The sequence below is a fragment of the Lethenteron reissneri genome, chromosome 11 (genome assembly GCF_015708825.2).
Source record: "Lethenteron reissneri isolate LAM-NWPU_2019-01 chromosome 11, ASM1570882v1, whole genome shotgun sequence".
Taxonomy (NCBI): domain Eukaryota; kingdom Metazoa; phylum Chordata; class Hyperoartia; order Petromyzontiformes; family Petromyzontidae; genus Lethenteron; species Lethenteron reissneri.
Genome location: NC_083789.1, coordinates 1,466,931 through 1,493,928, shown reverse-complemented (window position 1 = coordinate 1,493,928; position 26,998 = coordinate 1,466,931). Strand labels below are relative to the sequence as shown.

General features: G+C 49.8%; 2 protein-coding genes across 2 annotated transcripts in view; both read left to right on the top strand.

Moving 5' to 3' along the window:
- LOC133341255 (protein ALEX-like) overlaps positions 1-9,694 on the top strand; it is a 48,646-nt gene extending 38,952 nt beyond the window's left edge. The window contains exons 7-9 of the mRNA XM_061549745.1: positions 3,464-3,578; positions 5,549-5,691; positions 7,851-9,694. Coding sequence (XP_061405729.1) covers positions 3,464-3,578; positions 5,549-5,691; positions 7,851-8,021 — 429 coding nt within the window. The 3' untranslated portion in view covers positions 8,022-9,694. The remainder of the gene's footprint in view (positions 1-3,463; positions 3,579-5,548; positions 5,692-7,850) is intronic.
- The window catches only part of LOC133341183 (tRNA (32-2'-O)-methyltransferase regulator THADA-like), a 70,950-nt gene continuing 52,572 nt past the window's right edge, over positions 8,621-26,998 (top strand). Inside the window, exons 1-11 of the mRNA XM_061549637.1 lie at positions 8,621-8,669; positions 9,704-9,843; positions 11,288-11,491; positions 11,953-12,477; positions 13,483-13,557; positions 13,954-14,080; positions 14,140-14,337; positions 14,854-15,006; positions 15,950-16,059; positions 19,140-19,300; positions 24,728-24,885. Coding sequence (XP_061405621.1) covers positions 8,621-8,669; positions 9,704-9,843; positions 11,288-11,491; positions 11,953-12,477; positions 13,483-13,557; positions 13,954-14,080; positions 14,140-14,337; positions 14,854-15,006; positions 15,950-16,059; positions 19,140-19,300; positions 24,728-24,885 — 1,900 coding nt within the window. The remainder of the gene's footprint in view (positions 8,670-9,703; positions 9,844-11,287; positions 11,492-11,952; positions 12,478-13,482; positions 13,558-13,953; positions 14,081-14,139; positions 14,338-14,853; positions 15,007-15,949; positions 16,060-19,139; positions 19,301-24,727; positions 24,886-26,998) is intronic.

The window sequence follows — 26,998 nt, the reverse complement described above, 5'->3', positions numbered from 1 at the left end:
CGTCAGCAACATTTCCAAGGCTTACGGATCACGCACCACAATTAGCGCTCGTTACACGTGACTGGTCTGGGAAGTGACTAATCTGCATCTAAAATAGTTAATTAGCCCTGTAAAATTAAAGTCTGGGGCTCCACAATAATAGCCCCATTTTTTTGTTTTAGTTTTTGAATATTTCAATGTTACCCGTGTGAATGACGAAGGCTGGGAAATGCCTCTGAAAAAAAAAAAGGAATTGATTAAGTTGCTGGCGCAGACGTAAGGTTGAGTGAGGGGGTTGGAACCAGCTTGCCAAGGGGTTTACTATAACGAGGAATGATTTATTTCAATTTTTCACACAGGCGTCTAATGAGAGGGCCCTAACGTTTGATGCCAAGTGTTGTGGCTAATCCACGCCTCAAATACACATTTTTATGAAACTTGTTGAAATAAAAATAAATTTTAACTCTGCGGTCTGACATTTGAGCCTTGCCAGTGCCATATTGGCAGGAAGGGGTAGGCCTTGTGAGCTCACGAAGCAGGAGGGGAGGAGGCAAGTAGAACGGAGATGAATATGGTGCAACACTGTTGCAGTCATTCCAATAATTCTGGGGCATCATTCGACAATAACCATTTTAGACGGATGGATTATTGGCGAGAGATAGTTAAAATGCGAATATATTTAGCAATGCCGTGAGCTTTTTAACATCATACTTGGTCGAACATTCTTCACGATCGCTGGCCGTCCGACAGTACAAGCTGGCTTCTCATCGATGGAAATTGCCCACAGATGCGTTCCCAGACTTCCGTGCCTCTCCCTTGCCTTGCCTCACTTCGCTGAAAACATTTTAATGAGGGCGGCCTTTTTTAGGGAGGGTAGGCAAGGGGTGGGGGGCGTGTGGAGGGGCTGGCTGGCTCTGTGAAGGTGGTGGTGGGGAGGTTGGCGCTACAATGGGAACAGGAGGGACAATGAATAAATAAGCTTCCAACAACATCGCTTTCCATAGGAACAGATGTGGCGTGCACACTAGAAGGCACAATTCAATTTTTTGTTTCGTGGTATTTTTGATCGCTTGGTCTTAAAATAAAATATAAAATAGTTTTCACGTGCCCTTTGGGATTTACGTGTTTGTTACAGAATAAGTTGATTACTCTGGCCGGGTAAATGAATATACCGTTGTGCTGCCCCAGTGTATTTTGGGGTTTTACCGCACGCGGTTTGGCACGATGTCCGCCGTTCCGCTCCGCGTGTTACGGGCACGAGGACCAAAACGTCGGACACGGCGCGGGAGCGCGACAGCGCCGTTGTTGCGGCGTGGGACGGCTTCTCTAGAACGCGGGTGCCGGTCCACCACGGGCTACGCTGTGTTCTGTTCGGCTGCTCACGTGACGCAGTGTACGTTAAAATGTCTACGGTGAGGCCCCACTGTGGATTCCATTCAAGACCGGCGCACGATATTTTTCGTTTTTCATTTTGAAAAGGCCTTGCCCAAATTTTGACATTTCCCAGGAAAAAGTCACATTTGTGATGTGTACATTAACAGTTAGGAAGTAAAAATGTAATTGAGTATTTTTTAACCAAGCAAACATTAAATGTATTCATCCTTATAATAAGTGCACAGACTGGGTGGATTTACAGTTGAATGAGTCAGTGTGTCTTAATTTCATGGTTGAAAGTAGTTGTGTTCAGAACTTGGCTCATGGTTAGATTGCTACTTTATTTTAATATGCGGTGAACCACTTCCGGCACTTTTATTTCAATTAAGCCAATTCTGTACTTTTGTAGCTACTGAGGAAAGCTTGTGTTGACTGATTAGAAAGGCTCAGTTGTAAGGGTGGCTTTATAGGCCGAATTAACAACCATAGGAGGCCTGATAGTGTGTACAAAGGCACAGCAATGAAGAGGAGTGTGCGTGTGTTTATCTAATTGTGTATCATATAGGCATGCTGCCACGGTGTAATGGTTAACACACTTGACTTGTCATTTCGAGGTCACGGGTTCGAATTGGTCTCTCGGCACGCCAGTTGAAGCGGTGGTCAATTGTGGCGGGGTCAAGTGTGGGGGGGGGATTCCTGCCTGCTTCCACGCTGTCTGGCCAGCGTGGAAGAGTAGGCCAAATACTCTCTTTGACGGGCCCTCTCGTGCTTGCCCTGGTGGAGTTTCTTTCGCCAGCAGTGGCTTGAGCAAGCAATTACATCACTTAACCTTCACTTATTGCGTCATATTTATTTCATAAAACCATTAAGCTGAAACGTTCAGTATGTATTTCCTTCTCGGAAATAAATATAATAATGTGCAATGCTTTGTCAATCCACTGCTGGATGAAAGCCTTACCACACCGTGTAAGTTGTTGTGGTTGTTTGTCCGTACGTCGTCATGCTAGTCAATGCGCGTTGATGAAGGAGGGGAGATATTCAGGGCCGAGCGAGATATCAGCTGCCACTGATGTCAGCTTTAGCTGCGAATCGAACTCGGTGTGCTAACCACTGTGCCACCACTCCCCATGTAGCACGAATATGAAATATTGCGCTGGGATTTGAACCTTAGATCCTTGTCGTTTAACGCATTGCTTGTAACCCAGTACGCTACAGCATCACTGGCCTGAAGTACCAATTAACGTGCATATATAGTAAAACACAAGGGTTATACGCTTTCTCAACACTAAGGGTGTTCTTACAGTACTGTATTGTGTGAAAGGTTTTGTTATCATAATCAGCCGATGGAATCGTGTTTTGCTACCCAGCATTGGGATCCGCAAACCGTGTAGCGGACTCGGGCGGCTGCAATGATCACGTCTAATAGAGCGTGACGCCCGCATGCCCCTCCAGACCTGAACCATGCAAGTGCGCTGTCCATGTTTACGTTCTTGAACGCGAATTCACCGTGAACATCACCACGCGCTAGCGACGTGGCGCAATGCGATGTGGGAAAGCCTTGACACGGGCAAACGCGTTCTCCCTGTTGTGAAATAGTGAATTTAACATGCTCATTACCCAGTTTATAAATAGACACGGCCGCTAGCTGCCTGGGGTCCGTGTCGCAGGCGGAAGTCTGCAGCTGAGACGATTGGTGAATTAAGTCGATTATTTGACTTAAAATTACAATCGACCACTTCCTTTGTGGTCAATTACCCGGGCAGCCACCCCCCACATCCTGACTCCTGAAGGCGGGAGACCCCCTGCAAGCCACACCTAGCGTGACATGGCTGATGATGCCGATGACATCATTATTTTCCCGTCCAGTGGCACACTTGGGAACAGAGGTGAGACTCCCCCCCCCCCCCCCCCCCCCAACTGCTGTAGCGAAAATCCGATTAGTCGAGTTATCGAACTGATAATCGGCAGAGTAATCGATTACGTGACCAATTGGGTAGTCCAGCTCGACCGAAGTCTTCTGGTCTTCTGGAACGTAACTTTGAGGCGCTGAAGGCGGCCCTGCTCGCTCTCACCTGGTGCACGTTGCGTCTGCTGCGCGTGCCTCCTCCAGGTGACGGGCAAAGACGGCCGACTCCTCGCAGCCAACGCCCTGGCCTTGAGCGTCAACCTCCTGGAGGAGCCTACGCAGGCGGCGGCCGCAGCGAGGGACACGCTCCGTCTGACAGGTGGAACGCGCACGACGACACTTGCTCACCGACTTTGGTTTGCATTTGTACCTGCGTATGTTGTGCGTATGTTGTGCGTATGCACGTTGAACTTATTTTGCACCGTACGTAGCCGACCGTGGTAATCGGAGGTGTGGGGGAAGGACAACAAAAGCTAAACACAATAATCTATAGAGTTTTCAATCTAGATTTAAAAGTGCATAGCTCCAATGGCTTATTAATATCGGAAGGGCGCAGAAGCACATCCTAAAACCCGCGATGCAGTGACCGTCTTTATTCGACGGTTAGCCAGAATTTGCTGCGAGGATGACCGGAGTTTGCGTGATGGTTTGTGTTCCTTGACGAGATCGGCAGAAATTGTACTCTTCAAAAAAGTAACAGTAGCAGTTAGCTTGTTAAATTACTTTGGATAATCCTCAACCCACATTGATTTAATTCAATACATTCATTGAGAACGTATCGAATATGAATATCCATTTGCGAGTGAGTAGGTGAGTGTTGTAAATTCTAATTAAGATCCGGAGCTCGAAAGCTAAAATGTGTTACAAATAGAGTCGGGTCTATGCTTGTACCAAGCAAAGTCTTAAAACTTAATAATATATAAAATAATAAATACAATAAAAATTTGTGCCCCGGCGTTGGGGAGTAAAAATGTTGATCATTTTTATTTTTTTATCTTGGCTTGTGAAGCTTTGAATGTGGAGGTTTTAATTAGCGCTGCATAAAAAAAGACATCAAATAATTAAAATCCAGCCAAATTTGATGCTCCCAAAATTGCAACCCAAATGGCGAGGGAGTTGAACATTGGCACGAGCAGAGATGTCTGTGGTCATAGCTAGAACCGTCTAAAAATACAAATTTTCGAGTTTAGGTCTCCCAATTGTAGGGACAAAGGTTGTAATTTATTTTCATTATGAACTTATGTCAATGCAAGTTTTGTCTTTGTGGGTTTAAAAAAAAACATGAAATACAAAATGTAACATCAGACATCAACATGGAACATTCTCGTGTACATTTCAGAAGATTGTGCCATGAAAGCCGATCAAAGGGCAAATCCCACTCTCAGTGACTAATGCTGTACAAACATTATACGAATATTGCACTAGGGCTTACGACTTGTGCTGTCAGTCTTCGCGGCTTTGCTCTTTTATTGTTAACTGACAAACACACACATCTATATTATGACGTGACTCTATTGGGGGTTGGAGTGCTATGAAGAAGGTCCATTGCCTGAAACGTCGCCCGTCACCTTTCATTGCAAGGCCGTGTTGTTGACGAATGTGTTCACTTTGGTCTCGTTGGGGTTGCAGTGCTCACTGACCAATCAGAGAGATTTTCCAGGATCCTGAGTCTGCTTTTGTAAATTGTATCGAGGAACGCTTCATAACTGCTGCTTGCTGCAAGCTCGAGTGATGATGCCCCTTGAGTTGATGCCCCTCGTGCCATGGCCCAAGGGCTTTAGTGGTGGCTGCCCAGCACCAGCCGACGCTCACCACGCGATTGGCACGTCACCGCACGGGGCTGTGCCACACAAAATGTAGATTTTTTAAATCTGTTCTTTGATTCGAAGAACAGAACAGAGCCTAATTTATAAAAAAACAGAAACCCTTCCAAAAAGTGTATAGCAAATAAAACGTAGTCACATTTTTTAATGATAAAAACCAGGAATATTTGGCATGTGTTTTGCATCACCGACTCTCAACGAAGCTCATCTTCTTTCGAGTGAGGAATTGACTATTACCGTAATGTGTACCACACTGTCCATGTGCCACACATTGCCCTGCGAAAGTTTGGCCGGTGTCTGTTGTGTAACGTAATGCCCCACGGTGTCCGGTCTCGGCTAGGGACTTGATAATGCATATTCATTTTGAAAGTTAGAACCTGCACGTTTTTCCAATGAGATGGTGCATGATGCCAGATCCATGTCCTAAAGGGCAGCAAATTGACGGATTGTTTCTCTCCATGTTCAGCAGGAACAGGTGTACTGCAGATTGGGCTGTTCCGGCTGCGTGCATCAGACTTGCAGTGGGATGATTTTTCGTGCCTCGCCGTCTGCAGGGGTCTCATTACCTGCGCCAGGAAGGATGTTCTGCTGTCTTCTGTCGATGCTCAGGTGCTAACTTCTTGAAAATCTCACCGGCGTTGTCGTCACCATCGAGCGCGTCTCTCGTGCCGCGACGAGCGCGATGATGCACCGCGGCCCCGCGGCCCTGCGGCAGGGCGGGCGGGCGGACCCGAGGGAGCGCTTGTTCGCTGGCCGTCGCAGGTCACTTGCGATGTCCGCATCTGCAAATATTGAATTTGTGTGCCGTGACATTGGCTCATGACACACAGCCCTCATGGATTAGCTCGGTTGGCTACCTACGGTAAGAAAGAAGTTCAACATACACACGCGGCTTGTGGACGGGGCTCTTATTATGAAACACACAGGGTGTCCTCAAAAGTGTCGTCCATTATAAAAGGCTCGTAATTAGGCAGCAGTTTTAACTGCGTGGTTCAAATGTTGGCAACAATATTTGTATGTCCGGTTAACTCTCGATTCATCTGGATTGCCGATTAAACCGTGCTCGCTTGGTTGTATTATTAGCTGCTCCTCACTCGTCGAACACCAAATGCACGAGACTAATATTCTGGCAGGGATAAAACATGCGAAATAAAATCTTCATGTTGCCAGGCGTATCGAAGTAGCGCATGCTGCTGCCCAATTATTATTTTTCATTAATCGTGGAAGGATATCTTTACGGACACCCTCTATTGCATATCGATCTTAGATGCCTTGAGGCGTGTGCGGGTTGGGTGACTGGAGACCCTGACCGCTGGCAACGTGGCTCACGGGAGATCATGGCAGTCACCAGCCGGCCGAGACTCCCGTTGAGATGTTTCGTGTTAGTCGTGTCTGATCTGTGAAAAGACGTCGTGTCTCCTCCTGAGACACGACGTTCTTCATTATGCGCAGGTGAACCTCGTGCATTGACGCTAATGCAGGGGGACTTCTTCGTAAATATAAAAATATTAGGGTTTTTTTTTTTCTCCCCCAGAATATTTTAAGGCTGATCCTGTGTCGTTGCAAAATGCAATTGGTGCCAGCATGCAGCCACGTCAAGCCTGCAACTGATAAATGCTTGACGCTGTCAATGTGTGTTTTGGAAATTATTGAAACCAAAACTAACATGCATGTTGCAAATCGATGGGGGCACATTGATTGCTGACCTTTTTATATTAAGAGCAAAGTAACATTACTCCAGAGATAGCCAACGTGGATATTTATATTGTGTAATATCTGATCTGTGAAAAGATGAACTTTGGCTGTGTTGAAAACACTTAATCAGAATCTCATTCTGTGTCTCCGCATGTACAGAAAACCAATATTTAGTTCATCGGCCTGTCGGCTCTCTCGACCAATATTATCCTGCAGCATTTGTTCAAGTAAGCAAACTGGACTGGTTTTGACGTTCTGGCTCTTATCAGCAGTGAGTTTGTGAAACATATGTTGCTGGAGTGCCCTTGCCAATAACCCAGAAGCATTTGTTTACCAAGCATGGTGCAGCTGATGAGACCCAGCATGGCAAAACTAATCCAGAGTTTGCTTGCTTTAAACAAACGCCGCCGGATAATATCCATAGTCCTGTTTGTAAATACAACCACGGAGTTAAATACATTGTTTGAATATGAAATCACCTCCATCATGGAGGAATTCCAGCCATTCTCAGTCCACAATTAGACGAAGGCCTTCTCTCACGCCGTGACAGCATTGTTTATTTAACCATCCTTAACTACGCCACCGGTAGTGCTGGTTGCTATCACCTGTCGTTGATGTTAGCTGTCACCGGGGATCGAACTCGGCTCGCTGGGTCTATCGCACAGCCACCACTCCTATCCGTAGAGTACTATCGGTAATAAAGTAATCAAGAGATTCGCCTGTCTCGCTACATGAATCGTTTCTTTGAGGTCAATCAGCATGTTGGCTTTCTGGACCACGTGTTTTCTTGCAGCATTTGTTTAAGCGGGCAAACTCTGGACAAGGGTCGACTTTCCATGATGGCGCATCATTGCGTTTTCTTCTGTTTTGCGCCGCACGTTCCCCCAGAGTGCTGTTGGACTTTTGTCTGCGACGTCTGCCAATCCAGTAGCTTTTGTTGAAGGGGCCTGGGCCGCAGGTTTCCTGCTTCAACATTTGCTGCTTTATGTCAGTGGAGCCGGTAGGTGCTGTCTCAAGCCGCTTGGCCGCTGTAACCTCTGCGCTGAACATGATCGTCGTGTGTCGCGCGCCAGGGTTGCCTGCTGCTCGACTCGATCTTCCCAGCTCTGTGCAGACTCTGTGGGCAGCGACAGGAGGCCCAGTACCACGCGTTCCAGGGTACGTCAGTCCATTCAGAGGGCACATTCAGAGGACACCTCAAAAACACTCCACCGCGTTCATCACGAAACACCCGCTCGGGGTGAATCGTGATCATTTCCTAGAAACCACGGAACGGCAGAAATGCTTAATTGTTATCCATGATTTTGGTTAACACTGAGCACGGATTGTTCACGATAACACCACACGTCAACAAATGGGGTAAGCTTGCAAAGATATACGGACAAAACAAATCTTCGTAATGCTAAATTGTCAAAATACAAGAGATACATTTGGGAATCTTGATTCCAGTGAAATGCAGCTTTCCATTAAACAACAAGAACCGCCATGCCCAATAATACTTAGCGATGCGAGACGAAAGCACGGAGACCACGGCCAGAGAATGAAAGCTCCGGCAGCCTCGGTGGGTTTAAAATGTACTCATTTCTCATGAATGTCAAATGTTCTCAAAAAGTCAGGGATGAGAAACGTCCAGCCTGAGAGGAGACCCCCGCATAGCGGCTGAATTCTCTCCGATCTTGACTGCGTTTTTTTTAAAAACAAGAATGAGAGAGCGAAATAAAAAAAAATCCTCATGTTCCTGGGAATTTCCTGACTCTAAACCGCGTTGTGCTGAGCTCATCAAAAAAAAAAGCGATCTTTGATCCGTGGGACTTTGACATTTGAAATAAAATAGCAACGAGCTATGTCTGAAAAGAATGTGGATGTCCTTTGCTTCGGCGCTCGCCGATGGGGCGAGTGATAACCGTGCTCTTGCTTGGTCACTGACAGCTTTCACTGTGTGCTTGCTGGAAGCTCCTCTGGTCACTGATGGCTATCGAGAGCCTGGAAGTTTGCTTCTTTTTTTTTACCCCATGCCTATTTGCCCTTGTTAAATGCCTCGATGTCAATATTATTACATTATGGTATCGTCGTCAGCTGTGATCAATCCACTGCTGGATGAAGGGCTCCCCAAGCCATCCTAAATCTGTTTACATGAAAGGACATTTTTTTAACCACTAAAATTTTACTTCAATTGAAAAACTATTGCACTAAATGGGAACAACAATGTTTAGGCCCCTTGGCACCGAACATTGAAGCAGACACTTTATCTCTGTCTACCAACTTCAGCCGTGTCTACCAGCTTGAGGAGCGGGGTATGGTGACGGTGCTGTGCACATGGAGATGGGGAGTCATCTCTCACGTGCCACGAATTTGTATCCAGCAAGCCGCTAAGTGGCGAGCGCTTTGCACAGCCAATTCAAGTCGACGTGTTTAATGTTTTTTTCTTTTTCCATCTTCAGCAGCTTTTTTTTCCTTGGCGGTGTTTCACGCTTGATGCTAATGCTCCGTGTCAGGTTTTTATTGATGCGGGGGTTTCCATTTCTTGTCTTTTGCAGATGTGGCACAGTCTAATGATGTACATTCTGAAGCATTTGTGTGTTATAATCTTCGGTCAGAATTCATTAGCATAGCTCTGCCTTAGCCTCAGAATTTTACAGCTTGTTTTATTGTTAACATTTTAATGACTCTATTAATCTGGGTTTAGAGCAACGTACAAAACATTGAAATGGACTTTCCAAATCAAAACCAGGCTCAATGAACCAACGACAATAGGCTCATGTTGCAAGGCGCCCCTCTCTTGCCATTACGTACACGCGTGTCACCTGACGGCAGGCACTTCATTAACGCTTTAACAAGTGGCCAAACAGCAATTGCCGTGCGCGCTACGCACTCCGTTCTGCGTGCTCCGTTCTGCGTGCGTGTGTGCGGTGCCGGGCCCCGGCAGTGCTGTGGCTGTGGATGCGGTGCGTGCGGAACAACTGGCGTGACCTGGCCGACCTCGTGCCCGGGCGTCGCGTCTTCCCCGACGGCGGCCCGCGGCTCGACAGCATCCTGCTGCTCCTGCGCTGCAACTGGGAGAGCCCGGTGAGCCCTCGCTCGTCGTCCGTCTCCGCAGCTCCGCTCCGCCCCCGCCCTCCCCCCCACGTCTCGCTCGGACTCGTTTAGAACGCAGCAAGCTGTCCTTGGCGCGCCGGACTCGCCGTACAGAGGTCGACCGGTCCGATCTCCTGGCGCGGCGGTCGAAACAACGGGGGTGTTGACCTTCCCCTGCACCTCCAATTAGCACGGTTGGCTACGTACGGTGCGAAAGACATTCAATGTGCACACTTACAAATCCCCACCCGCGGCCGGTGCCCGCCCAGCAGTGTCCAGTGGGTGCGTGGCAGTCAGCGGTCAGTCGATGGATCAGGTCAAATTGTGCCACTCCCCCCAACGCGAGACGTGAGGTGAGCCAGCCGTTCCTTTACATCGGTGGTTCTCAACCGGCGGGGTTAAAGGCTGCAGCACGGATAGCGTGCAGGAGAAATTTTGAATGCGTGTGCGCGTGCTAAGTCGGCACACACGCTGCAGTAACAACGCACTAATGCGCAATGTGAAACAAATGCCTTACGAACTCCACGTCGACCAGAGGTGTGGACACGAGATTTCCGAACTGTGTGTGTTTTGGGGCACAAGTGGTCTTATGCTTGGGGCCACCAAACCAACGGAGAGACAGCAGTGTCACCCACTTATCTCTCACGTAATTTTTTTTCAAGTTTAGTCATCACTTTGCACATTTGATCTCTTGAACAGCGCGCTGCACCACCAACTCTTAAGTCTCTGTTGTAAATACTTAGGGAGATTAGGGGCAGTTGACAATCGTTGGGAATTTGTAAACCCTCAGGGGGTTTGTAGATATCGAACACAATCGCAGGCCCTCTTGTCTCTGCGTAAACTCGGGAGCCGTGAGGAGGGAGGAGGGCATGGAAGAGTTCCCCTCTTATGTGCAGCACATTGGCCTGGCAATTGTGAATGTTCCGTGATGCATTACAGATTACAGCATCTGACCTCGATAATTGGATTGCAGTTAAGTTCCCTAACTGCTCACCGTCAAGTTGCACTGCCGCTGGATTAAAGTAGATTCCGTTTGTTTAATGTTGACACGTGCATAATGTTAACACAAGTACTTTTATTTGTATACAACTTACACTATGTATGTGTGTGTGTGTATATATATATTGCCTTGCCTTTATTGTGTATTTATGAATGTTGAAAGGCGTATTGTAATGCAGTTGATCTGTGTATTCACGTTGGGGGTTTTTTCACGTAAAATAAGCTCAGATTTTAAAGTGGAGCAGCGTGAGGTAAACATTCTGGTAGGCCGCGTCCTCAACATGGGCGGAAGAATCGATGAGTGAAGTTCACAGGAACAGTAACCGTGGCGGTGGTAGCAGTTGCGATAGAAGGGGGCGACTGAACCACCGGCGTGCGAGTTATCGGAGAGAATCGCCGAGTACCGGATCATCCACGTGCCTGGGTGGTGCCCCAGGTGGAGGGCGTGGTGGAGAGCGTGTATGGGTGCATGCAGCTGCTGCTGGAGCTGTACGCTCGCGAGCATCAGGAGGACATTGGCTGCTGCGTGGAGCGGCCGCTCTTTGGGCTGCTGCTCAGGCAGGCGCTGGGCCTGCCGTGGGAGTCGCGGGGGAGGCCCGCCCTCCTCAGGGCCTTGCTGCCGCACGTCGGGGCACGCACGGTGAGTAGCTCGCACGGTGAGTAGCTCGCACGGTGAGTAGCTCGCACGGTGGCCAGCAGCGCCACTGCAATGTCGGATGTACGGTGGGTGATTTGAGAGGGCGAGACACGAAGCCACCTTATTTTGTACCGCCATGTCCCTGGCCAAAATCCCAAAGGGTTCGAGAGTTTCAGGAATTTCTTACGAGCCATCGACCCTCGCCACTCAAGCGCTGGATCGCAGGTTCTGCCACCGTGCCAAATATATTTTTTGAAACTTCAGCGAGGTTCATTCCAGTGGGTTTTAACGCACTTACGTGAGAAATGCGTGCACACAAGAATGCGATCTTCACGCCCGTAAGTATACACGTGGCCTGCGTTGTTGTAGCCCTGGCGGCATTGCGCCGTACATAACGGGCAACTAACTGGGTGGGGATTGTGTATATTTTTTGTTTCTTCTACGTGACTTGTTGCTGGCCGCAGATTTTGGAAGCGGACGCAGATCTTCCCCAGCAGATGTTGTCCTGCCTCTCCACTAACTACCTGGCTCCCTTGGCTGCCGAGCTCTACAAGGAGCTGCTGAAGAGTCAGAGGGACGCGTGGGAGAGCGATCTGTCGCTCGGTCCCTGCGCCACTCGGCCGGTCGAACTCCCAGAACGCAAGCAGCAAGCGGACACCTCAAAACCCCGCGGCCACCCTGGCCCGGACCGCTTCGCCGTCGGGGTTTCAACGAAGTCCGCACGGCCGGAGGGCTTGGGCGCCGCCAAGCAATCGGACGGGGGGAGGGGAGACGGGGGGAGGGGGGGAGACGGGGGGTCGTCACGCGGAGACGCTGGCCGTCGAGAGGCGCGCCAGGATATTCTAATGCCGGAGCTCCACGCCAAAGAGTCGAGGCTGGCAGAGATGTGGGCTGGACGGTGGCTCAAGATGCTGCACTCTGCCCTGACGTCGGGCGTCTCCTTGCTTCTGTACAACGTGTCCAGCTACCTCCTGCCGTGCACCCTCAAGGTTGGCTCTACCGGATATAACATTCACAGTGTCAATTACGACACACCATCGTAGGTTTTTATTATTATTATTACTATACTGGCACATGGGAGGAAAGCAGTTTAATTAACTCGCTACATTATTCTGGATGCAATCCTGGATTCCAGGCTGTGGTCTGGAGAGTGGGCGCCACGGTGGTGAGATGTTAACTCCCTCACCTGGTATGCAGGAGGTCGTGGGTTCGATCCCGACCATGATGCTTGCTGTATATTTGGAGTTTGCGTGTCTCTCTCCCCGTGGTCATGTGGATTTTTCTCCAGGTCCTCTAGTTTTTTCCCCTCTACATTTAGAATCAACTTCTATAAATGTCCACGTGATGATGATAAGCCACTTCGTTGAGCTATCAGGGCGCTTCTGAAAAAGAGCTATGGAGCTCAGTTGGCCTTACCTGGTAAAATAAAAAAATAGTTTAAATAGTTCAGTTGAGAATGAACTCTCGGTGGTGAGTCTTCACCGTCTGGCTTGGAGCCTCCTGAGCTGTCGACTCGGGTGGCTTGGAAAGGGAGAATCAAACTCCTCTTCAAGACCCGACCCAGCATCCCGTGGATACTCCTCCTCTGGTTTGAATAACTATGATGAACCTGAACAATAATAATAACCTACGTACGGTCCTTTGTCAGTCCCGCTGGATGATGGTCTCCAACATGCAATGTCAGTCGCAGGGTTTGTTTCAACATACTTCACCCCACTGCTCAGTGCAAATTGGTCAAGGAGAGCCACCCAGGCCCAATTCAGATCTCACTCGCCACTGATGTTAGCCACGGCCGGGAATCAAACTCTGGTCGTGGGTTTAGAGTGCAGTACACGAACCACCGTGTCCTATTGTCTTTATTTTAATTTGTATGGATTCAAGAGCAAGTTTTGGGAATGTACGTTTCTTAACGCAGTACAAAAACCCATTCCAAACAAACCCTAATTTCCCTACAATGTGCATTTGTATTTGATGTGCTCGTTGATGTGGACCAGGTTTTCCCAGAGACGTTTGCTTTGATGAACGACCACTTCAGTGGCCCCAATGATCTCCTGCCCTGGATAAATCTGGTAAGTCGGAGACACCTGTCATCACGAAACGAACTCAATTAATTCTCGGCTTTGCTTGATAAATATATGTTGTGGCTATTTCACGTGTGGCTAGCGGTAGTTGAATTTATCACGCTTTCTATTTTAACACAATCCACGGGGCCCAGAACGCCAGCGACACACAGTGCTGCTCGCAGGTACAATGGATGGGAGCGAATTGTCTCCTTCACCCGCGCGAGGTTCTGAGCACTCGAGGGGGGGGGGGGGGGGGCGATGCGAGGGTAATTGCCGTCGTCGTCTTTCCCCGAGCAGTGGGAGGGAAGAAGTAGAAAGAGAGGAGCGGTGACCTGTGGCGTGGACTCACCTGCGCACGTGACGAACCAACTGAGTGAGACTCCTTGCCGCCGCCCCCTTCAGGTGAGCGTCGCCAGGTCCGTGCTGAATCCCGGACCCGAGGGACGCTGGGCGGTGTCGACCCAGATCCGCCGGTGCCTGCGCCACCGGGACGAGGGCGTGCGCGCCGCGGCGCTGGCCTTCGTGTGCGGCGTGGGGCCGTGGCACCGGCACCCGGCGGGCCCCGCCGAGATGGCGCTCCTGCGCGAGTTCGTGCCGCTCAACCTGCCCGTCGGCTCGTCCGCCTTCCGCCAGCAGCTGCAGGGCGGCGTGCGGCGCGCGCTGAGCGACCTGCGCGACGCCGCGCTGGTGGCGCTGCGGCGGGAGAGGCGGCTTCGGGGCGCCGACGGCGCGCAAGCGACGAGCGTGCTGGCGCTCGCTCGCCGGGCGTCCTCGACCGCACCGTCGGTCAGTGCCATTTGCTCGCCATCGAGCGGTGATTGCATCGCGCTCGTCAGTACTGCGTTCCGAGCTTATGCTTACATTGACTGTAAATTTAAAGTCATTTTCTCCTTACTAGTGGGCAAGGTTAATGGTAAAACGTGGCGCAAAGGTAAGAGATTGAAACTGCGAAGGCGCAGGTAAGGGTTCAGAGGCGGGGGGGGGGGGGGGGTGCGGTGGTTCGCGTGTTGAGCTCCGAACCCGAAGCCTCGAGTTAGATTCCAGCTCACGGCCAATATCAGTGGCGGTTATCTGGAAGAGTCGGCTAAAATGCCCTCGAGCTGGACTCTCTAGAGCTCCCTCTAGTGGAGGCCCTTGCACCAGCAGTGGCTCGAGCAGGCACTTGCAGGGCTGCACCACAACGTCTGGACGCTATGTTTTCTCCTGGCCATCGAAGAGTGACTGTAGACAACCTGAGCCCAACGTCCACGCTACCGCTCTGTGTTGAAGGCGTGTTTAACGTTCACCGTTTGTCGTCGTCAGAATTTGTCGACTGGCTGCTGGACCTGTGCCTCAATTCCCTCTTCCCTGGCGCAAGCTTCCAGCGCAAGAAGATGTGTCTGCTGCTCCTGTCAACTCTCCTGGAGACCTTCTCGGTTGTACCGCAGCCCGAGAAGAAGAAAGGCAAACCCCCAGGTCAGGACGCCTGCTTTGCTTCGTGAATCGGCTGAGCGTCCATCGGGAGTAGCTGAGGTAGAGGCCCGTTGAGCCGCGTGACGCGTGGCCTCTTCTGGCGGGGCCACCTGGTCAGACAACTGACCACACTCGTCTATAACGCTGCACAATGGGCGGCGTTGAGGAGGTGACGCTTCTTGGCAGCACCATGAAGAAGGGCCATTGCCCAAAACGTTGGAAATTATATATTCTTTTCTTTTGAAGCCACAGTGTTATTGATGAATGTGTTTATAAGTAATATTTAAAAATATATATTTTTAAACACGCTTTAATGAAATGTACCCTACTGGTAATGGCAGAACTCCACGACTCCAGGCTTGCCATAACGTAAGGGACCGTGGTCATTTACAGCCAATGTCAGTTGAGCGTGGACAATTAGACCCAAGCCGAAACATGAATGTTTAAAAATACTTTATTTATTTTGATAGAATATTGTTTTGTCATCAGTATGACATAAGTATACCAAGTTTGCAGTGGATACCACATTGGGAAGTGGGTTAAAATTTAGTTGCAAGATTTGAGGATACGAAAACAACAACAGACAGAGTGAGTTCATAGAAAGCGTGTAATAATAAAAAGGAGAATTGCCCTTCGTCGTTGCGAATGCACCTATGGAAAGGAGTCGACAGGTACATGGCCGCATGCAACCGCTCCGCCAGCGTTGCGTCGGTCCGTGCGTTTGTTTTGGTGTCGGTGTCGAGGTTAAAGCCCTGCCGGCCTGCACGGCAGCGCCGCGTCTCCGCCGGGGAAGTGTTCTTAGAAGGGCTTTACGTGAAAACGTGGACTATAAAAGACGCTCTTTTTTCGTGTAACTCTTTATTTTTTAAGCATTTAACGTCTTAAAATATCAAGTTCCCAAGCTTCCCCGTGCAAATCCTCGCGTCTTGTTTGTTTGCCTTGGCAGAGGACGTTAAGGAGCTCGTGTCGTGGGCGCGTCACCGCGGGCGGTGGGACTTCTGCTCGCAGCGCAGCGTCTCGGTGCTCTGCGTGTGTCTGCGGGACGGCACCAACGAGGTAGCGGCGCAGCGCCACAGCTCGCAGCGGTGCCGCCCTTGCGACGTTCTCGCCGTTTGCCGTGACGTTGACAACCGTAGGCGCTCACGCACGCGGCAGCAATCGCCGCGTGTTCGTAGTCAAAATAAAGACAAGAGTGTGGTGATGGTGATTTGGATGGTGATTGGGATGGTGATTGTGATGGTGATGGTGATTGTGATGGTGATTGTGATGGTGATGGTGATTTTGATGGTGATTGTGTCGCCCTTTACCGTTCCGCTGCGGAATGGAGTCCTCCCCGTGCCGTTTTGGTCGTGGAGGTGATTGAACCATATTTCACCACGACGATGAATGTGGATTGTTTTTAGGGGGAAAGCGGCCTATGACCGGTTCAGGAATCGCTCGCCGCCGATGTTTGCCGTGGCTGGGAATTAAACGTAGGTTGCCTGGTTGATACCGGAGTGCGCTAACCACTCCACAAACCGCTCCGCCACTTGGTTCGTACTGTGACAGCGACGAACGGGTTTCGTTTGAGCAAAACGTACTAAAATAAACCAAAAAAAAAGGTAATTTTCCAACAAATGTCAGGGCCTGTTCGAGGATAACACGACCATCCTGGAGATGGAGCGGTGACAGAGGTGCCCCTGCTGGAGTGAGATGGATTGTTGTCGGAGATGGTGACGGCCAATGGGAGGCCTTCATCCAGCAGTGGCTAGAGAATGGTTTATGAGGACGATTGCCTTGCTACAAATAGTTGTCTGTATCGTCTCATTGATTCATCGTAAGTGCCACATTCCGGGGTGTGCTGAACACAGCGTGCCCTCGACATGCTGGGCACATGTACGTTTGAGGTTCCCTGGGTATATTCCTGTTCTTATCAAAGCCCCGTTGTTTGCATGAAGACCAATGTTAGCCCATCGACAGCTGCGATATGACTTCATAGTACATCAAAACACCCTGTTGCAGTGAAGTAACCAGAACCTGGTCTGGAACGCAAAACCCAATTCCACCGTAGTTACTGTACCGTATTATTGCGCTAACCCGGGACTACGTGGCGTGTGGAGATTCGGCCACGTACAAGTTAGCGTTTCTTTGCTCTTCAACTTTGATCTTCGGGCGTGTCATTTTGAACTTGTATATAAAAAAAATTGTGTTCGTCCGACAAGAAACCACGGTTACACCCGGGACCCGGTGTGTCTGCCCGTGGAGTTGCGAGGCAGCTCCGCTCCCTGGGTTCCTTCACTCGAGCCACAGTTTAAGCGAGCTTGGTGGGGGGGGGGGGGGCGTTAATTCAGCAGCGGCGACGACGGCGTTCGCTCGAACAGATGTGGACGAATATACTAGTTGTCGGAAAGATTAGAATCATATAATTTTCTCCAACGCATGTTTGAGCTCAAGTTCGGAAGAAAGTTGACATGGGACAAGGGAGCGGGTGGTTGGAAAGGTTCATATTAGAGAACCGTTCAATATATTAATATAAAATATATTATCCGTAATTGATTTGATTGATGTCGGCCTCTGCAGAGTATAGCATCTGAGTGCTTGAAGAAGACTAAAAGCTAACGTGTATTTTTGTTTTTAATATATATATATATTTTATTTAGTTTCTGCTTACAAATGTAATAGGTTTAGTTATTTTTTGTTATTCATGGGAAAATGTTCCGTTCCTGCAGTCCCGCACGCCACACGAACGCTGCCACAGCTCTCAGCTCGTAAACCCCTAGAGGGGCAGCCCTGCAGCAGCCCGCTCACGTCACTGCTGGCGGAGGCCCTCGAGAGAGGGTATTTGGCCTACTCTTCTCTTGCTCGCTGGCCAGATGTGTTGAAAGTGGCGGGAGGACCCACAGTTTATCCCGTCACACGAGACCTGGCGATCGACTAAATGTGGACAAAAAACTTTCGTGACTGCAGGAATTCATATTCTTCGGGTCTTTCGGTAAAGTCACGTAAACAACAAAAAAACAACCAAAGACTACGACTAAATGTGGTGAACCCGTTTATGCTGCTGGATGGACAGAGTCGGTGGGATTGAAGAAAGTAACAAAAATGTAAATACAAGTTTTAAATCCACCTTAAATAAAAAATATCCACCGGTATTGGAGATGTAAAGCAGAGGGATGATATCCTCTACAGGAGACCGAGCAAGCTGTACATCTTGGTTCCAAGCAATGAGTTAACCCCAAGCGGCACATGGCTTTCATGTGCACCAAATTTAATTAACAAGACGGTGTTAGTTCTGACTTTGACTGGACCCAGTCGTGAGGTTACAACATTGTCGTCATTTATCGACGAGAACGGACGGCCGACTCTGACCATAAAGGGAAGCTGAGAGACATTCATTGCACGGCAAAAGTTCTGGTGCATCGTAACAGTACGTGTGGTTAATAATGAGAAGGGCCTCTTCTGAGACATCTGTCCTGCTTGGAAGAGCAGGCCAAAGCCCTCGAGAGCAGCGAGCGGTCCCCAACCTTTTTGGCACCAGGGACCGGTTTCGTGGAAGACAATTTTTTCACGGACCGGGTGGGGGGTGGGGTTCATCATTGGGTCTTTCCCCCTTTTCAAAGAAGCTCTCCAGCGACGTTTGTTTTTTACTCATTTTGGCGGCTAGGGTTAGCTGGTGGGCTTACCAACACTGTGTGACTGAGACGAGTGAGCAGTGCGGGAAGTGGTGAATAATCAAACAAGGGGGCGGGGGGCCACGCGCGGACTCACCGCTCTCACCTCCTGCTGCTGTGCGGCCCGGTTCCTAACAGGCCACGGACCGGTCGCGGTCCGTGGCCCGGGGGTTAGGGACCCCCCTGCTCTAGAGGATCCCCCCTAGAGCTCCCTCTAGCGGGGAGGCACTGACGCCAGCAGTCGGTGCGAGCAAAAAGATCGCAGTGCCGCATCAACGATTATTTATTTATTTTACGTGCCAGTATTGTTCTCAATCAAGTGGGCACCGCTGAGCGCATTGCAGCGGAGTGGGAACGGTACCCAGGGGCACGGAACACCGGGAATGACAAAAGAAACCCGTCACAACCCTCGGCGACTAATTGTGATGAATTGCATCCCACCCCTCGCTCCTGGTCTCTCTGTGCTGGCCGTGTGGCTGCGTGGAGGTGCGTGAGCTCGCAGCTGAGTTGCTCCAGGGCTTCTTCCCGGCGGAGGCGTTGCTGCCGTGGCGCGACGTCCTCTCGTCCCAAGCCGCCGCTCTCCTACGCAGCCCCAAGGCCCCGGAGGCCGAGGCCGGGGCCCTGCTGCTCAAGCTCGTCTACCACAAGTGAGCCTCGTGACGGGCGCGCCCGGCCATCGTGGCCCGGCCGGCGTTTCGTGCGCCCCGGGTATCCGCGCGACTCTGACCGCCGCGAGGCTCGTCGCGAAGGTGCCGCGTGGACGATCGCGCTCGTCCGCAGCAGGGGGCGATGTGGCCACGTGACTTTTGGCGATTTGCGAGTTTTTTTGTTTTTAATGCGACAACATTATTTTACCGTGATGCCCCGGCACACGCGATGGCCTCTTCCTCCTGTCGAATGGCATCACGGGATTCTTGACGTCCACTGCAGAGAAGACGATGCAAACTATTTGGTTAGTACACCAATAACATTGACCGGGGTGGCCGCTGGGGTCCAACCGCAAACCTCCGCAACGCGTGGTAAATGCGCTCCCGCTCGGCCGTATCACGTGGCCTTTGTCTCTGCATACACGTCTAGTTCAAAGTCTTTAGAATCAGAATCTTGTGTCTGTTCGTTATTGTCTGGTCATGCATTTACCTGTCTCCCTGTCTTTCTCTGCTCTGTCTCTGTGCTGCTGGCTCTCCGTCCATCGGCACACGAGTGTCTACGAGAGCGGTCTGTCTGCTACGCTTCAATTGGGTTGTCTATCTGATGTCGCTATTTTGGGTCCTGTCTGTTTAACTTTTCCCTCCTGTGTTGTCACTGTGCGTGATACGTGACCGAGTTAGACGGAAGACAGACAGATGAGGTGAGAGCCCAGTGCGTGTGCAAGTTCCTCTTGCAAGGGACACCCCGGGTCTACGTTTATCGATCTCCCACAGAGCACGCTAATTATATTTGTTCCTCTGTACCGCAGAAGGCTCAGCAACTCGAAGGCCTAAAAAAAGTAACCTTGGTCTCAAATGAAAACTGAGCAGTATTTATTGGGAACATGAAATTTAATAAACGTGTGGCCTTGAGATGGAAACATAAATAACGAATAAATGTGGGCCAGAATCTCGAGCTGGCACCACTGAGAGGCCTGGGTTTGAATCTGGGCAGCCGCCTCGAGTTAAACTGCGCTCTCCAGCCTAGTGGAATGATGGGCTAAGCTTCAGTTACCGATTACTGAACAATAACACTCATCCATATTACATTCCATCTGAGATTTTTTTTATGGCTTTTTGCATGTTATGCAGCAATCATTTCTCTCTGCAGCAGGCTGGGTGGGAAAGCGCTGCCCTTTCAGAGGATAAGAGGCCACTTGAGAATTCAGAAACAGTTCTGTGATATCTCCTTCTGTGGACCGTTCTCTGCTCTGCGAGAATTCCCCGGGGCTCTGTGTCTCATGCCATGACGTCGACGGTACGCTCCAGAGAACATTGGGGAAATAACTACAAACGTTTTTGTTTGCCTTTGTAGTTTTTTTTGGTGAAAACTTAACTTGAACGGGCCTATTCATATCTCGGGGCTGCATAAAGGGCAGTGTTGTCACAGCGCGTAACTAATTATTTAATGGAAACAAGGTGCGAGATTTGTCCAAAATTAAGTTTAAATTGGCGCAAATAGTCACGGAGCGTACGCTGCCATTACATTGGAGAGGCGGCGGAAAGGTTACGAGCGGAAGTGGTGTGAAAGACGCGTTCCTGATGGGCCAAATTGTTACCAAACTATTGCCAACAACGAGTTGCCTCATTAGCACCGTGGCCAGAGCTGAGACGCTCCACGTCCAGGAAGCAGCTACGGTCGTTGAGACCAAGAAATAGTCGGGACCGCTCCAGGTACCGCTCGCAACTACAATGTCAGCCATTGCCTGGGATCCATCTCAGCTTGCCATTTTACATAGCACATGTACACGTATTATGCGGCATAACTAAATAGCAGCATTGGTAAATAAGTGTCGTCGTCTTAATAATTTTACGCAAAGTTCAGCGTCGCGGCTGTTTGGATGCCTTTGCTGTTCTGTTGCGTTGCAGAACTGGTAGAAATGTTTTACCAGTTCTAAAGCTTTGCCTTTGCCTTGATTTGTTTCTCATTAATTGTTTTATAATTTAAAGGGTAGCATTGCCACCTCTTTACATGACACGTGCAAACGTAAGCCCCACTGCGGGGGGTGCAGCCCTTCACAGCAGCTGCAGAGTCCGCGCCGTGGCGACCTCCTAGGGTTTATTTCGGTTCCCGAAGGAGCTCTCTGCGTGCGGAGCGAAACGTCGGACATGGTGCCGATCGACGTGCGGCGCAACCGGACAACACATCTGAGCGCTGTCTTCATAGCGAGTTTGAAAGCTCGGGGGGCACTTGGAATAAAACTCCGCACTTCATTCGCCTCCGTCTCAGGGGGCGCTTTCAATCTGGCGCAAGGCTTACGCACAATCCCACCCTGTCCGTAAGCTGCTCGCTCTTTATGTGCTGGATTAGGCTCTGCATCTGTCCTCAGCTGGCCGCCTGAATAGGACAATGGTGTTAACTTCAGCCGATCGAAAGGCAGCAGCCACATAATCCTGTTATAATCTGGCTTCTCCCCTGTGATGGGGCTAATGGTCAACCATTAGCCTCCCGCGGATAATCCCTGACTCTGCCCTCACCTGTCGGAGCGAGGTCCGGGGCGAGAGAGCCGCAGAGCGGAGACGCGCGGGGGAATCGTCGAGCTTCGTTCCGCACGTCGTGGGACGTTGTGGGGGGAGGGGGAGGTGGGGGGGGCTGCCGGCACGCGAGGCTCCCGCAGCTGCGGGTGGCCCGTGAGGTGTCGGCGACACTTCGCCTGCCGTCCACGGCGCAGCGGGCTGCGTGCGTGGCCGTGCGTGTCGGCAGGAGCCGTCGTGCGGCGGTCAGCGCGCCGCGCTACGAACCCGGCAAAGACCCGAGTTGGATTCCTGCTCACGGCCGACACCGGTGATGATTACCTGAACCGGTCCTGGGCCTCCCATAGGTCAATTCAGCCTCAAATGAGTGCCCGGCGCGTAAACGTCGCCACTTGGGAGACAAAGGCGACCCGGGCGTGGTGCTGGCCACCCACCCCCTCGTGTGTCGTGTCGGCCTTCGTAGGTGCTCGTTAACAGCACTTGCCCCAACAGTCTGTTCAGGCTACGGGGGGGGGGGGGGGGGTGGTCTTTGTCGTGGAGGCTGCGTTAGTTTATGCGTAGCAGAGCTTAGCTCGTCAACAGAGGAAGAGCTGGGCAAGGGGAGAGTATCCACGAAGGCTGTTAATGATGTTTGTAAAAAAAAAACACTCCAGATCCATTAATGACTGTGAATACACTGAGTGATTAATGTGCTTTTTGACTTTAAGCTGGTGTTAGGGTTTTGCAGCTTTACTTTTTCAATTAAATTTTAAATCCTTTTTTTGAAGGATTACTGATGTGTCATTTGGGTTTCAAATAGTATTTTTATGCATATAAATTAATAAAATAGCAACCGTTCTTGTTATTATTTCCAGTACTTTATCCATCCACTGCTGGATCAAGGCCTCCTCAGACCATATACGTCATGGGGCCTGTTTGACCATACTTCGCCATGCTAGTCACTGCGGGTTGGGATGATGCCTGAGCCCAGGACTAGTCGCCACTGATGTTACTCATGGCCAGGAATCAAACTGAGGTCGCCCAGGTTCACAAGCGCAGTGTTCCGGCCACTGCACCATTGCTATTCCCGTCACCGTATTCTCTGGATTCGAAGGCATCCAGGAAGGAAAGGGGCAACCCCAAAGAAATCGTGCTGAGCGCTGAGAAAGTTACACAACTCTGGTCACGCGCACACGCACGCACACGCCGGATTATACAACGCACCCCCAACTTTTGCTCTAAAGTACAGGGAAATAAGTGCGTCTTATAATCCGGAGAAAACGATAGTCGGGAAAAAGAGTGGTCATTAGAGGGATTACACCGGGTTTTGGCCATTTTTGTGAGTTGGTGCTAGTAAGTGTTGAGCTGGCCATCACTTTTACTAACGTTTCATTATAATTAAAGGAAGCATATTTATTTCAAACGGTTACAAATGGGATCAATTGTAGAGAAGAAAAAACAAAAAAACACAATGCAGAAAGTACGCACTGCCATCTTGGTCAATGAGTGGAGCCCGGTTACATTGACCAGATGGACTGTGAGCTGATTTATTAAACGGCTTAAAATAAAAAATAAAATAGAAACCCTCGAGCACAAACACCAGCAGGCTACCGGTCCCTGGCGACGCAGTCGGCGTGAGCATTGCTCAGCACTCGCAGGGCCCAGCACACGTCCAGTAAACAAATTGGCTGCAGGGCCGCGGTGAATGCGGCCGTGTGTTCAAGCGCGCTCATTAATATTCGCTGCAAGAAGCACGGAAATTGGCTTAAAACAAGCGGCCCCTTGGATAGCGGCTTAAAATAAGCCAGGGCAAATAACTGGGGGTGCTTTGGAAATAAATTCATTCACATTCTTTACTTTAAAATGTGATATTTTTTTTTTTTGCCAAACATATGGGGTGAGTGAATATGGCTGTTCCCTCATCCCTTTTGTTTTTATGGTGTTGGAAGTTACGTAATAACAATTACACGGTGAAACATGTGCGAGCGTACCAGAGCCTTGTATGGCCTTCCGTTTTAAGGTTGTGTTTGCGCTCGAATGTAGACAAGCACCATTATAGCTGTGGCACAACGCCACGGGGAGGCGAGTCAAGGATGCAATTGGAAAGGGGAAGAGTAATGGGAGAGGGAAGAGAGAAGAAGAATGAGAAATAGGAGCAAGAGGATGGAGGAGGGACGGAGGGACGGGAGCAATGCGGCAGGTAAGTTGAGGATAGTGAGGATGAGGCTACATCAGGGCCTCGGCGCTACTGCGTTTGTTCTCACAGTGACGTGTCCTCCCCAAGCCCTCTAACTCTGACCAATGGTAAACACGTGCACCTGAGATGCATCGTATAGACTGTTGAGTCACTACAGATCGTTGAGTCACAACGAGCGATATGATATTGTGAGAGATGGGTGGGGGTCTTGAGGAGGCCTTCATCAAGCAGTGGGGTGACAATGGCTGATGATAATGATGATGATGATGATGTTGATGTTGATAATGCTGATGATAATGATGTTGATGATGACAATGATAATGTTGATGATGATGATAATGCTGATGATGTTGATGATGACGATGATAATGTTGATGATGTTGATGACGATAATGTTGATGATGTTGATGATGATGATAATGTTGATGATGATGTTAATGACGATGATAATGCTGATGATGTTGATGATGACGATGATAATGTTGATGATGACGATGATAATGTTGATGATGCTGTTGATGACGATGATAATGTTGATAATGACGATGATAATCTTGATGATGACGATGATAATGTTGATGATGACGATGATAATGTTGATGATGCTGTTGATGACGATGATAATGTTGATGATGACGATGATAATGTTGATGACGATGATAATGATGTTGTTGATGACGATGATACTACAGTGGCCGCGTGCTGGGCCCCCCACCATTGTCGTTGCATCGCCGCAGGCTCGTGGTGAACTCGGCGACGTCGCGAGCCCAAGGGGCCGACTCCTGCCAGGACGCTGCGGCGGAGTTCGTGTCGGAGGTCGTGGCGACGCTGCAGACGCAGTTCGAGTGCGCCCAGACGAGCATCCTCGAAGCCTCCATGACCATGCCCATGCACGGTGGGTAGTGCACGAGGTGGCACCGTTGACGTCAAGCTCCGCTCATCCTCACGGCAGCAGCTGTTGGCTGGCCTTCGAACAAAGACGGTCACCGCATCGCGCGCTTTCAGATGCACTTCTGCGGCCGTCTGGAAAGCTCTTCCTTCCGAGATTAGGAAGCCACTGGAGTTACGCCCTTTTACATATAGATTGTAGACGCATTCCTTTAAAACTACTTTTCGTGTTTAGCTTGTTGTCCTTCCCCCGCACCTCCGATTAGCGGTGCGACATAAGTTAAACATACACACATACACATACAAGCGGTAGAGGTGCAGCCCCGAAATGGCCTGCTCACGCCACTGCTGATGAAAGGGCCTCGGCTGCAGTGAGCCCTGGAGTGAGATGTGGTAATGTACTTGTAGAACCGGGTGTTTTGGCCTACTCCAGCATGCTGGGACGATGTTTTGGAAGAGGTGGGAGTTCCCACACTTGACTCCACCGCACGCGACCGACCGACCGACTCACTGCGAGCATAAACATTTTCACGTTTTGTCTACAAATTTCATGAAAGTGGCATTCGTGAGTGGAAGCGTTTTTTGACTAATGTTGGGATAAGTGTGGTTCCTGACTGGATGTCAGAGACCGTAACATCACCACGCTGGCAGATGTTGCTCTTCTTCTCTAAGACGTCATCGTTATCATCATTGTCGTCACTGTCAGGACTCTGTTACACAGTTCCCATGTTTACTCATAAAGTGTATACAGAAATACACTCAACCTTATAAGGCTGTATGAGCCACTTAAAAATATACGAGCACCGATGGGCTTCTAAGATGTTCCAGATTTTCCCAATTTTACGCTGCTTAAATAGATTTGTTCACAAAAAATTGAAATGAAAATAATTTGCAGTCCTTTGTCACTGTTGTGTGAAGGCTCCGTGCAGCATGTTGGTCCAAGGGGCTTGTTTGACCATACTTCACCACGCTTGTCAGCACAGGCCGGTGTGCGGGGTGGGAGGGGACCACGACCAGTTCGTATATAATCGCTCACCACCGACGCAGTGTGGAATATTGTAGTAGCAAAACTAGCTACATATGTTGCTACGGGCCCTGCACTGAATGCTTTCAAGCTATCAATTCTAGTTCAGTGTTTCTACACTTGCTCTATTACTATAGTACTATACCGCCTTCAACTTTTATGAACGACTGGGTGTTTAAGGTTAGTGATTTGTCATATTATCCGGCAATACAATTACTTTACTATGCAAGTTAAACATTTGAGTTTTTTAATATTTAGAGCCCCTTTATAACGGATGCTACAGGCCCCGCACTAACTTAACCCGGCACTGCACCGACGTTAGCCCGTGGTCGGGAATCGAACTTGGCTACGAGGTCCGCAGTGCAGCACTGACGCTTGGTGACGGATTCCGTCGCTCCGCATGGCAGTGGCTCGCCGGCGAGGCGGCCGCCCGCTCGTTGGCACTGGCGGCGCTCGACCTCCGCCCAGAGCGCCAACCAGCCGTGTAAAACGTAAACTTTTTTTCACCGAGCGCGCAATAATGTTTGAGCGTAAGCAAATGTGAAGAAGAAAAAAAGCCGTGGCTATTTTCTTGACTTGGAATATATATTTTTGGGGTAGTAAATTCACGTAACCCTTTTTTGTTTTCCATAAGCATGGCATTCAGGTGCTTTCACAAGTGCACAGCGAGCCCACTTCCACACTCGTTAGGACAAAATGAAACATGTGAGTGTGAGCTGTCAGAAATGTACCCGACAGGCATTTCAGCGGCACTGACGATCCGCAATGTCACCGAGTGAAGGCAAAGTCGACATTTGGCCGCCCGCCGGGCGAACGGGCTAGGCTGTGTAGGCCGGGATTCGTAACCGATTTTTCTGCCAAAAAACCCTTTAGCTTGGTGTGAGAAAACTTGGCGGTGTCGTGCATGTACACGAATGTATTAAGTTCTACCACGATTGATTTTTGTGGTTAAAAACATCTAAGTGTGAAAAATTACAATATTTCCCCCCCCCCCCCCACGTTTTCCTTTCAAGTGAACAGAATGGGCCTCATTGTGCCTGCCAAACGTGCCGGTTATTCCGGATGGGTTGCGCTAGTCTCCTGCTCAAAGAATTTT